This window comes from Zosterops lateralis (assembly GCF_965231275.1).
Source record: "Zosterops lateralis genome assembly, chromosome: Z".
NCBI classification, from domain to species: Eukaryota; Metazoa; Chordata; class Aves; order Passeriformes; family Zosteropidae; genus Zosterops; species Zosterops lateralis.
Window position 1 is genome coordinate 34936425 of NC_139800.1, and position 14337 is coordinate 34950761.

At 39.9% G+C, this 14337-nt stretch overlaps 1 protein-coding gene across 2 annotated transcripts; it reads left to right on the top strand.

Annotated features, from left to right (window-relative positions):
- The first annotated feature begins 815 nt into the window (after positions 1 to 815).
- GCNT1 (glucosaminyl (N-acetyl) transferase 1) lies at positions 816 to 10793 on the top strand. 2 transcript variants are annotated; one of them, XM_083883751.1, is made up of 3 exons: positions 816 to 890; positions 7746 to 7878; positions 8272 to 10793. In XM_083883751.1, exon 3 carries the CDS (start codon positions 8408 to 8410, stop codon positions 9686 to 9688), a length of 1281 nt encoding a protein of 426 aa, XP_083739877.1. In that variant the 5' UTR covers positions 816 to 890; positions 7746 to 7878; positions 8272 to 8407; the 3' UTR covers positions 9689 to 10793. The 2 variants fall into 2 exon arrangements, with proteins under 2 accessions (XP_083739877.1, XP_083739878.1); XM_083883752.1 differs by lacking the exon at positions 816 to 890 and having other exon boundaries at positions 6643 to 7878.
- Positions 10794 to 14337: the final 3544 nt, after the last annotated feature.

A 14337-nucleotide genomic window follows, 5' to 3' on the forward strand; every position in this document is an offset into this window, starting at 1 on the left:
AACCCCAATGCGCAGGGATTTTTTGGGAATTCTGTAAGTGCTGTTCAATCTGCTACAGGCTGCAGCACTTGGGGTTTTTTAACGAAGGCACACGCCGTCTTTGAACTTTCTATTTCCTTAAAATTTAATTTTCTGGTTTTTTCTTTCAAAGTACTTCACTAAAATAATAAGGGGTTTTGCCCCGAAGCTCCACCTTCATGTCTCACAGCTCTCCAGCCCCCGTGGACTGTGTTTACTGTCGGACAGATATTTGAAGGGACCAAGTGAAGAAGAAATCCGAGTCCTCCTCACACTCTGCCTAGACACGTTTAACTCTTCGCCGCTCCGAGTTTGGCGCACTGCTCCTCGGTCAGGAATGCTCCTCGGCCAGGAATGCTCCCCTGCGCCCCACCCCTCCCTTCCGTCTCTCCATTTTCCTCACGGAGCTCTTCCAAGCCCACCTGTGGCGGCCGGCGAGTCCCGGGCTGCGGCGGCAGGAGCTCCGGCCCCGCCCGGGCCCGGGGAGCGGCACAGGAGCGGGTCCTGTGCGGGCTCCAGCGGTACTGCCGGGGGAGGCTTCGGAGAAAGCAATACAGGGATAAACAGGCGCAGTTGCCGGGCTGCCACAGGCACGGGGCGGCCGAGGCCGGGCCGGGGCGGGGCGGGGCCGTGAGCGCGGCGGCGGGAGGGCCGGGCGGGCCTGCGGGAGGGGAGGGGACGGGCAGCCGGGGCAGCGGCCCCAGTCCGGCTCGGGCCGCGCCCGGGGGAGGTGGCCGGGCTCCCACCTGGGCGCTGTGGGCGTGCCGGGAGCGGGCGGCGGCGCGGGCCGGGCCGGAGCATCGCTTTTCCCGGGCGCCGTACCCTGCGGAGCCTCGCAGCGCTACTCCGGGAGCCGCCGTGTCGCCGGGCAGGTGCTGCGCTGGAGGGCAGAGAGACGCATATGTGGTGCCTCTGTCCTTTTTTCCTTCTTTTCTCCCCCACCTCTCTTTTCTTTCCTTACCCTTTTTCCTCTCTCCTCCTTCTTCCCCTGCTTTCCCTCCCACTTCCCCTCTCTCTTCTTCTTTTTTGGTTCCATTTATGTCCTTTTGCTTCTTTCTTTCCTTCCCCTTTTTCTTCTCATTTCCCTTTTTCCTTTCTTCTCCAGCTTTTTCCCCGCCACACCTCCTTTTTTCTTAGTTTCTTTTGTTTCCCCCGTTTCTGTCGGTGTGTCCTGCCCCGCTCCGTTTGCCTTTCCCGCGGCGGTGCAGCAGGAGCCCGGGGCGGGCTGTGCCCTCGGGGGGTGCTGGCTCGGTGTGGAACCGGGTAGCGCTAACGGGGTCCGGGGCATCCCTGATGCTCCCGAGGTGTTGCAGTCCTAGATTGTGGTGCTTTTTTCTCTCTGTGTGTCTCTTAAACTCTCTGTCACTGAGAAAACCCTGAAAAAAACCTCTTTTTTTGGTCAGAATAAAAAAAGCTGTTTAGAAGGTTGTAAAATAGTTTTTTGTGGCCCAGGTTGGGTAGGAGGGCTGACAGGAGTCTCAGTTATGCTTTGGCACTTTGCCCTCTTTCCGTGTTACTCAGAAAAGTAGACTTCTTTGTGGGAAGGAGGAGTGGCAGCAGGAGGGAATTGCCATTTTGGAGTCTGCTATTTTAAATTTCATTTTTAATGGAATATGAGGTATTTGACCACAGAGCTGGCAAGAATGAGAGTCAGAAATGGTAGTGACAGAAGAGGGGACCATCTAGCTTTTCTGTCTTTCAACTTGAAAATCTTTGTGAAAAATAGTGTAGTATTTTTAGGTCAAGTTGGAGTTCACTTACCTTTCTTTTGAAAGTAGGTGTATACAAAAGAAAATATTTTCTCAGTGATTAGCTATTCTGCCTATAGTGTATACCAGTTTTGAGCATAATACATTTCCTATGAAATCTGAATTGTCTGGGGTAATACTCATTCCTGAGGCCAGAAGAGCCAAAAGCTGTTAAAAAACCTGATGAATACCTTTGCCAAGTCTGCCCTTTTTTCCCAACATAAACAATATGCAAGGCAAACATACAAGTTAAAGATTTGCAGTCTATTTGCTGAAAATATTATGTTTACTGAGCAAAATCCTGCTCTTCAAATTTGTTTCCACATTGGAACACACACTGCTAGTCTTATTAAAAGATTTCATTTCATTTTTCTAATAATCCCGCTCAGTTTTGCTTTGGATTTTAACATAATTCGAAAGTTCTCCCTTTACTCTGGTTCCTAAGCTCCTGAAACTGGAAAACACCTAACTTTATCAACATAGAATTCTGTCTTAGAAGAGGTGAAAAAAGGTAGCGCCACAGAAATGTAGCACGCCCAGTACTACAACTGAAATAACTTTCATTGTAAAGTTTACTTCATAGCTCCAGAGACACCACTTTTTTCAATGTGCAGCATTATTATACATGGGATAATTGTGGTTCTGTTAGAGGAACTTAATAAAACAAACAGAAACCTCATATTGGAAAACTGTGATAGAATATCGGAGGAAGTTCAGTGATGATTCTTTAGCTTACTGATGAACTGTAGGTATGGCTTTAAAATGCTGGCATCTCCACAGGGCTAAAGAAAATCTCAGAATATTTTCTGTGTGGTGCTTGAAAAGGGATCAAAGTACTCAAAAAATTGACAGCCTCTTCCTTCTTCCTTCCTTCTGGTTTTATAGATTGCCCTTCCTGCCAGTGTGTCCTGTTATGAAATCCAGCATTGTCACAAGGCAGCAATGACCAAAATTTTTTATATGGGCATGAGGAGTGCAGCAACTGCTCTCTTCCTGGTGACATTACAGGTCCTACATTAGAATTATGTGAAAAAAATAGGTGTCTGTTTTACCTTGAAGTAGCCTAAGTGTACAAATTACCTTGAACACTGGGCAGTTCTACTGCGTGTTAAATTGGCCAACATTAGTTTAAAGATTTCATGATTTTTTGTTTTGTGATTTGTCTGTACTTTCACTGTTAGTAACCTTGAGGTAAAACATATCTTTTTGTCCATACTAAGAGTCACAGGCTTCTCAAGGTAGGAACTGGCCACTGAATGACTTTGCCATAATGTCTTTACTTTCTTTAGTTGAAATTTCTTACTGTTGGCTCTATCTATGGGGCCTCTAAGGACGGACAGGATTGGAAATAGTAATCAGGCTTTGAACTGTTCTGCAGAAGGTTTATGTGATACAGTAGTGTATAAGAGTACTAGGAAGGCTAGTAAAACTCTGCTTTTTCATTTTACACTCTACACAAAGTGTATGTTTATGTGAGTGTTACTCATTTTTTGAAACAGAAATACTTTAGTGTGTTGTATTCCTAACACTTAAATATAAGATCTTCAAATAACCCAGAGATTTGAATTTGTTTTCATCTTTTTTTATAGCTCTGAAGAAACAGCTATCTACTTTTAGCTACTCTAAGTATTTAATTTCCATGTGCTGGTGGGTGTAGCAGTACTAGTCAGTTGTGGAGTTTCATTAAAAGTCTTGCAATTTAACAAAAGATTAACATTTTGGGGGTTTTTCTGTAAAAAGGGAGTGTATTTTCCCTTCTTTATTAAGCATCTCTGAAGGAAAAATGTGTACTCCTACGGAGTGTTGTCAGTTGCAGACAACTGTGCCCACAGGAAACCCTTCTGTATATGATTTCAAAACTAAGCGTCCCATAAAGGCCTATGGTAAGCCAACTATGAAGCTTATGACCAGTTCTCATTTTCACTAAGACTCACGACTCAACACTACCTAACGGAACAAATATGAGTGCTTTGATTTATTTACAGGCATATCGACTTTCAAGATTGTGCTGCTTGGTGTCATGGAAAGCTGAGTAAATTACTTCTGTGTCTGGCAGATCTTTGCAGATGACACGCAGTCTGTCTTTGTGTTTATGCATGTTTGTGTTTATACAAGCTTCTTACTGCTTTAAAAATCACTTCCTCATCAGAATGAATGTTCTGCATGACTGAATCTGAATGGAGGCATGGTAGTTGTAGTAAGTATAGGATGTGTGTACTTTGAAGCATTCTGGATATGCCTTCTTAAAATGTTAGGACTTCCCAGCAAATCCATCTTTGTGGCCCCACTGTCTGGAGAGCTCCCCAGAGGCCGTCTGGTTGGATCTTGTTGCACTCACTCCTCCTGGCCCAACGAGTAGGTGGCAGAGACGGGGGCAGGGCTGCTCCTTCCACCACCAGCAGCACATCGTGGTGCCAGAGCAGCGGTGCGCTGAAGCCGCACAGATGGGCTGTGCCAGTGGCCAGAGGCTGGTCCTGGCTGCTGGGGTAGCGGTGCGCTGCTGGCTCTACACCCTCACGAGCCTCCTCATTTGTAGGACCAGCAGCTCCAGTCCAACCTCCATGCCAGGTCTCGTCTCCCTCCCAGCTGTGGTACACTATAATAAGAGTGTTTAGTTTGGTGGGATTTTTATTGCTTGTATGTTTGTTTTGGAGATTTTGAGTGGTTTTTGTTTGGAAGACTTAGGTTTCCTATGAGATTTTGTGTTTGCTAGAAATCAAGCTGAAATTATCTTGGTTTTGTTTAGTCATACCCTACAGTTCGTACACAGCAGTAAAGAATAATTTTGTCCAGAAAGAGGGAAGTGGGCCACTAACTCAGCCTTTGTACTAACTTCCCTTAATGCTATCAGCTTCCCCTTGATGACAACTGCTTCAGAAATACAGATTTTGACTTGAGAAGAAAGCAGTAAAAAAAGGGAGTTGGTCAGGTATGTAACTTCTACAACTGAACCTCAGTTGAGAGTAAGACAAAGGCTGCCAAATAAAGCATCTTCTCCATAGCTTTGCAAACCTTCTTCCACCTCTCCCACAGTGCAAAGTGCTCTCTCTGTCAAGGTAATTCTCTAGTGTGTGCACTAAGGCTATGCAGAGCTCAAGCTTTACTAATATTAAAATTAATTGAATGTAGTCTGAAACTATATTAATAGTGTTCTAGGCTCAGTAAGTGGATTAGGTTTATTAATAGAGGAAAGGTAACAAATCTTACCCTTTTGAAGATCAGCTTTTGTGAATGGGATATGATAAGATTTTAGAACTTTAAAATTGTGAGTGTAAACAAATAGTAATTTATTGTTAAAATTGGTCTGAGGAAGCAGCATTGCAGGGGGGAAATGGGCCACTGAATAATTGAATCAATATTATTCCAACAGAAGCTGTTTATTGTTTACATTACATGCCAGATATAGATTCTAGGTCTACTGTCCACGTGGGCCCACATCTCTAGGTTGGCTGAGCTGCTGCTTTCATGAGGCAGGCACACATCCTTCAGGACATCCAATTGGTCAAGCACGCATCCTACATTGTGCTTCTCCTATCTAGGGTTTGCAGACATTTTCTCAGGCTTTCTTATTATTTTTGATCCTGTTGTTTTCTCAGTAACCTTGATGAATTCCTGAGAGCTCTAACAACAAAACTGCAGGTGGTTTGATAATATTACTCACAACCAGTTTGGCTGGTGCATCAGAATGGCCTGTTATATGGATACATTGCTACACAGCATGCCAGTGAGAGAATTTTGTAGGGAAAAGAAAATCCACATAAAGATAAGAGCCATGTTAATGTGTAAATGTTTGCAGATCTTTCATTCTGGCATAATGAAAATGCCAGGTCTGATTATTCTGATCTCTGAACAATAGAGGAATTGCACCCAGCTGGGTATACAAGGTCTTTCTGAAAGGGAGTTTTTATCCTGCACTCGGCCAAGTTTTATTCTAAAACGGGACCAGGAAAGACTTCTTAGCCAGCTTTACTCTTTGAAAATGTTAGAAGGTGAAGACTGCCATGGTCACTTTCAATTAAGACTGTCTCCCTCCATTGGAACAGTGATGGGTTGGTAATCCCATCACTATTGTTCAACCCAGTGATGGGTTGAGTATGTGTTATTTCTCAGTGCTAGTGCTCCTATAAAACTAAGAATAGGACAAAATAAAGTGGTAACAGCCTAAAGAAAGGATTTCAATGTCTGTCAGATAAAGTATGACAAATGTAACTGTATTTGAAGTACACTTTAGGTTCCAGAAAGTCTTAGTTTTTAAGTTTGTAGGCAGGATACAGTAATTGAAGGTTAACAGGTATCATCAGCTTCATCCTATGAAAATATATACCCAATGGAAATTGTCACATATTTAGTCTCCTTCCTTTGTTAATTCAATATGTGATGAATATTATTTTTAGTGGATTAGATCTAGTAGTCAAAACAAGAAGAACATCAAGTACAAAGGTGTGTGTTAAGTTACAAACATGTTAAAACATGTTCTAAATTATGCTATTGCGTTTGATGTCACATGGCAAACATCCAGAATTTTGGAATTTTCCTTTAATTTTTTTTTTCAAATTCAAAGTGTAAGACCTCGTTCTTAAAATTTCCCTCTGTGTGCTTTCAGCTGTAATTGTGTGCTAGCTCACTGGGTTTCTTTTCTTAAGCCTAAAAATTTAAATTTTCTTTCAGTTTGACTTCACTATACACCTAAAATATACTGCGATCAAATACCTGCCTTCCTTAAAATAAATTAGAAATGCAGGATAAAATACTAACAATTGTAATTCTGAAAACAAAGTACACTTCAGCATAAATAAAACTGCATATATAAAATTACATAATGCTATTAGTCATAAGTTTATGGTCTCTGCCTGCTGTTGGGTTGAAATAAAAACCTTTGACTATAGTACTTCCTTTAAAAATTGGTGATTCTCATAGCTGTGCTAGACATTTGTGCAGTGTTCCACACCTTCCTCCATGCTCCATTCCTCCAGTCAGTTTGCAGTGCCACAGGCAAAGTGGTGGACCCAATGTGTAGAGCATCCTGGCCAGCATTACTAGCAAAAAACTGTGTGATGCCATGCCTCAGTTTGTTAAATGCACCTGTTCTGAGATCTGCAAGTAGCAGCTTAATAGCCACAGTCTAGGAATTAAAACCTAAAATGATAGTGGGTAGCTTAAAGAAAATAAGGGGGAAAAGGAAATTCTTTTGCTGAACAGCCTATGGAAAAAAAAAAAAAAAGTAGTGGACACAGTACATTTATCTTTCTTAAACAAAATTTCTTACCAGTTTTTCTGAGTAGCTGTTATTTTTAGAGCTATTCAAAAAGTTACTCTGAGGCATTCTCTCTTTTTTTCTTGAAAGTAGTAAAAATATAAGGAGCATTGTATCTCTCAAATACTTTGTATTCCATAAGCTTACAGATTCATGTTTTGGAAGATATTCTCTGTAAGCTGTGTGGACTTCTGCAATTAGAATTTGAAATTCAAACCTGCACTGAATTATTAGGCAGTGAATTTGTGATTAGAAGGAGCATCTGAGTAGCAATGTAAGTTACTTAAGGGTATCCTGTTCTTAATCAATTTACCAGCATGAGATAGCACTTTCAAAAAACATTGAGTACTGAAACAGAAAAATGGTGCTTAAAGAGAGCAACAGAACTAGCAAACAAAAATTATCTAGTGCTTGTGCAATAAAGTAGAAAATAAAATTGGCTAGAAATCTTGTTGCAATTCAGTATTGCAGCACACCTCCACATAAAAGCAATTGCTGAATCATTTTTAAAAAGTGTGTTTAAATTATGGTAATACAACATTGCTGTGCACTTGGATTTGTGCACTTGCAGTGACTTGATACAAATCAGCTTGAGATACAGGTCATAAGTGTTGCCTCTTACCTTATAAAGCTATTTCAGCAATTCAGTAACAATTTTTCTCACAACTCTGAAAATTGAGGCGCCCTGCTATAAAAACTTTTCTCTTTCTCACCCTTCTCATCAGCTGTTTCCTGGTGGTATTTCTAAGCTGATACACAGGATGTTGAAGAGACTATCTCACATAAAAATCTTGAAAAGCTACAGGGCCTTTTTTGCCAGTGAGAACTAAAGCATGACTATCATCCAGGAAGTGAGTGGTAAGTTTTAATGATAAAGAAATCAATTTCAATCCTAAAGTGGGTATTAAACATTCTTGTCAAGCTCTAAAGCACAAATTAACAAGAAATATTTGCTTCTCAGTAGTGTATCTGACTTCAATTTTGTTTTAGATGCACCTGAATCAGCTCTATTTTCTTACTGAACTTCAGTTTGTAGCATTAGTACTGTGGAGGTTTCATGAAAACTGTCTGCTTCTCCCAGTGTTTTTCTACAAAAAAATTATTCATTAATTTTTAATTTTCAACAGAATATTTTTGGTTGAACTATTCCGCTTTTTTCTGTTACTAAATAGTAATGTAATTATTAATCACTAATTTTTAAAAGAAACCTTTTTAGATTAAGAATGACTGTCATATTCCATTTTATTTTAGGATTTTTCCTTCCATTTCCCTGAAAAACTTGCCGAATTCCTGAGAAACACAAAATTTTCTTCTGAAGTTGTTTAAACTCATATGAACAGAGAGGAGGACATTTTTTTAAGCCCTACAAAGTTACCTGGTATTTGAAATGCTGAAGAGGAAATTACGGTTTTGCCACAACTTGCGCTTCAGGCTTTTCTTGTGTCTAACTCTCATTTTAATAATAATTTCAGTTTTGAAAGTTAACCAGAAAGAAGACTTCCTAAATCGGAGACATCTGGAGCTAACAAAAGAAGATCCTATTAGCAATGTTAACTGTACCAAGATTATTGATGGGGATATAGGAGAAATACAAAAGGCACAACTTGAGGCATTATCAGTGTCATTTAAGAAACGCCCCAGACTAACAACAGATGATTATATTAACATGACTGCAGACTGCGCCTCCTTCACCAAGATGAGGAAATACATTATGGAACCTCTCAGTAATGAAGAAGCAGAATTTCCAATTGCTTACTCAATAGTGGTTTATCACAAAATTGAGATGCTTGACAGACTTCTAAGATCAATCTATGCTCCACAGAATTTTTACTGCATTCATGTAGACAAAAAGTCTCCAGAATCCTTTTTTGCTGCTGTAAAGGGAATAGTCTCATGTTTTGATAATGTCTTTATTTCCAGCCAGTTAGAGAGTGTGGTATATGCTTCATGGAGCAGAGTGCAGGCAGACATTAACTGCATGAAAGATCTCTACAGAAGAAGTTCAAACTGGAAATACCTAATAAATCTATGTGGTATGGACTTTCCTATAAAGACCAACCAGGAAATAGTAGAGAAATTAAAAGCCCTTAAGGGTGAAAACAGCTTGGAAACAGAAAAAATGCCTGTTAATAAGGAAGTAAGGTGGAAGAAACACCATGAGATTATTGATGGTAAAATAAAGAACACAGGCATAGACAAACAACTACCACCCCTCAGCACTCCAGTTTTTTCTGGCAGTGCCTATTTTGTAGTTAGCAGAAACTTTGTAGAATATGTACTAGAAAACAGTAAAATACTTAAATTCATTGAGTGGGCAAAAGATACTTACAGCCCAGATGAATACCTATGGGCAACAATTCAGAGAATCCCTGAAGTCCCAGGTGCATTTTCTTCCAGTGACAAGTACGACCTTTCTGACATGAATGCGCTGGCCAGGTTTGTCAAGTGGCAGTACTTTGAGGGTGACGTGTCCAAAGGTGCGCCCTACCCACCCTGCAGTGGAGTTCACATTCGTTCTGTCTGTGTTTTTGGAGTAGGAGACTTGAACTGGATGCTACGAAACCACCACTTGTTTGCTAATAAGTTTGATACTGATGTTGACCCTTTTGCAGTAAAATGCTTGGAGGAATATTTGCGGCACAAAGCTCTGTATCTGCAAAAGAACTGAAATGTATGCTCCTGTTAGGAAACATTGGTACAAATATTCTACTGCAATGTACTTTAATGTGTCACAGCAATGGTGGTGATGCTGATAATGGGTATAAATGACTCTCACCATGTTGGTGTGGTGGTGCTCATGGTGCCTTGTCCATGGACAAGGGGGAGAAAAGGCATGTCTCAAGTATGCCTTGTGGCACACTGAGGCTTGGAGCTTTAGTAAAAAATCAGACAGCAGTTTTTGGAAAGCCAACTGCTTGGAATATTTTTTATCTAGAAGGTATAATTAATGGACTTCCTTTGGCTAAACTGGTTTAAGTCATAGAAAATGCATGTTGTTCATGGTTATTCTATTAATTTTTATTAATGCTATTATTTTTTCTCCCATGAATGTAATGCTAGCTGGAAGAGAAAGATGGGGTAGGGTAAAAAGCAGCTGGACTGCACTTCATAATGAGTACTGAAAGATCTCAGGAATATAACATTAGAAATTATCTAAAAGCTATGCAAAAGGGGATATACAAAGCCAGCCGTTACCATTTTACTTAGGCCTGTTTGCTGCAGTTCTGTTATATGTAATTCTCAATCCTCTTGAAAATTTTGTTTTCAGCATGGAGTATTAAGGAATTTCTTTTATATTCTTAAAGCACCCTGATATTGTGATACAATGTTTATACACTAGTTTGTAATTACATCTTCTCAGGGAAACTTCAGTTTTGTGCCTGATGAGATTTAGACTTGTAATTTTACATTTCTTACTGTATGAGGAGTTTTGTTTATGTATCCAAAATCACTCAAGTTTCTCAAAACTTAAAGAACTGCAGTAGTGTCTAAATATTACTGATGGAACTGCTGGTTTCTGCTTTCTGTCAAGCTCAACTTGCATCCTGATTATTTTAACACTAAGTACGGAAAAAATAAAATTATTTTTTTAAATCGTATTGTTGCTTCCTACAATTAAAGACCCTCTGAAAATACCACAAATAACTCCTAATGATGAAGGAAAGCCAAGCATATTTTTACTGTTGTTTTCCATACGTGACCTAAGCTGCTGCTGAGATAAGCCCTACCTTACCTCCATATGGTCATTCGTTCATATATCTATGCTTGTTTAGGTTCATCTAAACTGGTTCATCTGACTTTAATTCCTGTTAGGCCATTGCCTAGTTTGGCTGCTGCAGTGTGGCACAGAAGCTTGGGGATGAAAGAAGAGGACACTGTGAGGGATTATATTATCTCCTCCTGTATCAATTCAGGTTTGTCATGCATAGTTACTGTCAGATGTCTCATTCCTCATATGGCAGTAGAATTCATGGCAAGCACTAGCAAATGGCAGAACAGACTAAATTTTTTATTTGTGAACTGTTGCTGTAATTGCAGCATGTGTTTCTTACAAAGGCAGTTTGTTCTGAGGTTTTTCCTACTTAGGCATTAACATGAAGGACTTCTTACTGTTGACCATGCAAACAGCTAGGAAGGCAAGCAGTTTAATCTGAAACGGAGCCTGTTTTTGCCAACCCTTGCCTTCAAATCACTTGAAAGTTGTTCAGAGAGTTTTCAGAGACTTTCACATTAACAGGTAATTAAAGCCTGTGAGTGAAGGCAGTTGAGGGAAATACCCTGTCTTCCCCACCCTTTGGCTTTTCTACAAGAATGCTCTTCTAGACGGTTGTGCTTTACCACCTTTGGACAAGCGACAACAAACTTCACTGCATCTAGCACTGGGAATTTCCAGGAAGTCATTTTTAAGCAGAAAGAAGTTTTAAGAGTTTGCACCTAAACACCATCTACATGTCTGTCTTCTATGAGACCAAGACTGCTGGTTCAAGAAGACTGAAAAAGCAATGATAAATAATAAAATATTCTTTGCAGTGAATGGACTTCTTACTCAGTTGCTTGAAGTCTACTTGACAGTTAGAGCATCCTTTACCCTATCTTTATCAGGCTGCTTTGTAGTTAGTTGTGTAATGCAATTAATGCCTTTCTGTATTTCTGGTATTAATAATACTGCTTATAGATAGTGAGGATACTGCTTGATTAGATGCTTCAAATATTACTATTTAGATGGAATCAAGAGAGATCCTGTGTATGCTCGCTGTACCTTCCGTACAGAAGGAAAAGTAAGAGAGCATTGCTGCTTAGCATACATTTTCATTAGGATAAGGAAGAATTTCTTCTGGAAAAAGTGAACTACAAACACCCCATCTCTCTAAAACTGACTAGAGAAGAGTCACCCTGATGTGGTAGAATTTAAATGTTCTAGGAAGACATTTTCATGGAAAGAACTCTCTATTTCCTGAGCAAGTCCTGAATGTGCTGAGGAACAGTATTACTGGATTAATTGAAGGGTATTGCAAGTACACATAAAGAAAAAACAATTTCACCAGCTATAAAAAGTAAAGAAAGCAATTCAGTGGAGGGAAACTGGTTTGCATTCTTCCTACTGAATAACTACTTTTCTTTTCTTACTTTTTAATTTTTTTCTGTGGCTTAAAGCTGGTTCAGTTTCTCAGTTCTGCTGACCACCATTGCTGGGAAGTAATGAGTGGCCACTGAAATCACTGAAGTACTATATATGCTATTCAAAATCCCCTAACATCATTTAATTTTCTATAGCAGACCCCTCCAAAAGAGCTCACTGCATTGAATACACTGCTCTAGTTCAGTCTCCACATAACACATAAGCATTTTGAGTGGTATTAATGTAATATTTACTTGGTTTACTGGTGATAACTGTGTAACAAATTATCCTGTATCACTAAGGATCACCAGGCTCAAAGCCTTTAGGATTGAAGGCCGATTTGATCCCAGAAACCTGATACTTGTGCTTTTATCTCCTGCCTGCCTGAGTTTTGGTTTGACAAGGGAGCATGTGTTTGGCTCTTGCTCCTTCCTATCGAGCACAAAAAAAAAAAAATGACAGAAGACCTACAACACTGCAGTTATAATCAAGGTCACCAGTCAGATCAACCTTGGTGCATTTTCAAGTGGTCTGACAATCAAAAATTGACCTAGATCATAACATGAATGCAGTACAAGATAAAAATGAAAGAAGAGGTCATCTGCTTCAACATGCTGTACATGCTGTACACAGTACAGCTGTACTGTGCTGATCAGCAGGATTTAATCCCTCCAGATTCAGTGCTGTTGCCAGCTCTGAACTGCTGCAGCAGCCATCAAAAAGAATAAATATGTTTAATATAACTTACACATAAAAGTGTTTAAATATAACAATTTTTAAATTTATATCTTCTTCTCTTGAAAATGATAGTGGTCATTTTCTTTAGTCATGGAATAACCAGAAAAGCTAATATTGTAAGGAATCCAGGTTTACCTCTTCAGTCAACTTAAATAAGGAAAATTTTGTAATGTAAAATGGCCTCCAAATTCCAGCTAGCAATACTATTCATCCTTAGCTTAATGTTTCAGTAATCTAGGTATGATTCCATCATTTTCAAATTATCTTCTTTTAAATGGATCATTTTAGTGCATTTTAATGCCCTAGACTACAGTGTTATAAATTAACAGTAACTTGCTTTTGACAGACAACAGCCTTCCAGGTGCCTTAACAGACATGAAAAGCAACAACCTTTAGATTATGTTCTTTACTTGAAATCAAACTAGCAAACTTTTTACAGATAATCTTACTCAGCTTTAAAGAGTCTAACTAACCTGATCTTTCAAGTTATATCAAGATATTACTATATCCTTCTAGAATATGTATCCAAATTTTTCTGTTTTATAGCTGAAACGAGTCTGCTTGCAAAATTCTGGCATACAGATAATAGTTTGGATTTTATTTTTTCTTCTTGGTTCTCCCTTCTTCCCTCCCTTTCCCCCCTCCCCCCTTTTTCTTTCTCCCTTTTCTGGATGTGACAGTTTTTCATACAGATGTTTGTGTTTGCATCATTATCTGCCTTATTTGCCATGCCTTATGTACAGTATCTTCAAAGCAGGAAATATTCTGCTCAGTGCCCTCAATTAAATACTGTGCCTCTCAAACTGAGCTTTGCTGTTGGAGCTTTAAACATGGTTCATTCTTCTTGGACTGTTGGGAAAGACCAGACAGGAAGGACTTATGAATATGACTGCATGATAAAAAATACTGCAGATACAAAACCTGAGTGAAATAGGAATGAAAGCCAGTTTCGAGATGTGTGCATGGCAGGCAGGAAGACGGTGATTAAGCTCAAAAAAAGGACAAGAATGTTGCCTTTCCACCTTGGCAAAAGACATCTAGGAACAAATGCATAAGAAAGAAGTCTATAGAGAGTAAAATGACATGGTAATGCAGTCGTTCTTATAGGCTGCATGCAAAGTTTATAGGTTTTGTATCTCACGCAGGTTGGTTAATGTGAATTAAAATATTCAACAGAAAAAAGGATATATTGTATTGTCACAAGAGGATCGCTCTCTTGCCCTCTTCTCCTCTCTCTTGTCCTCTTGTCTTGTCCACTCTTGTCCCCTCTTCCCCTCTCTTGCCTTGTCCTCTCCTCCCCGCTCTTGTCCACTCATCTCCTCTCCTCTCTCTCACCTTCCTTGCTCCTACTCTCTCCCCACGTTTTTCCCCTGCTCCTGCCCCGTTTTTACCCCATAGCTCTCTTCTATCTCCCTCTCCCCCCTTTCTCTCTTTAGGGCTTTGCTCCAGCCGAGGCTGGT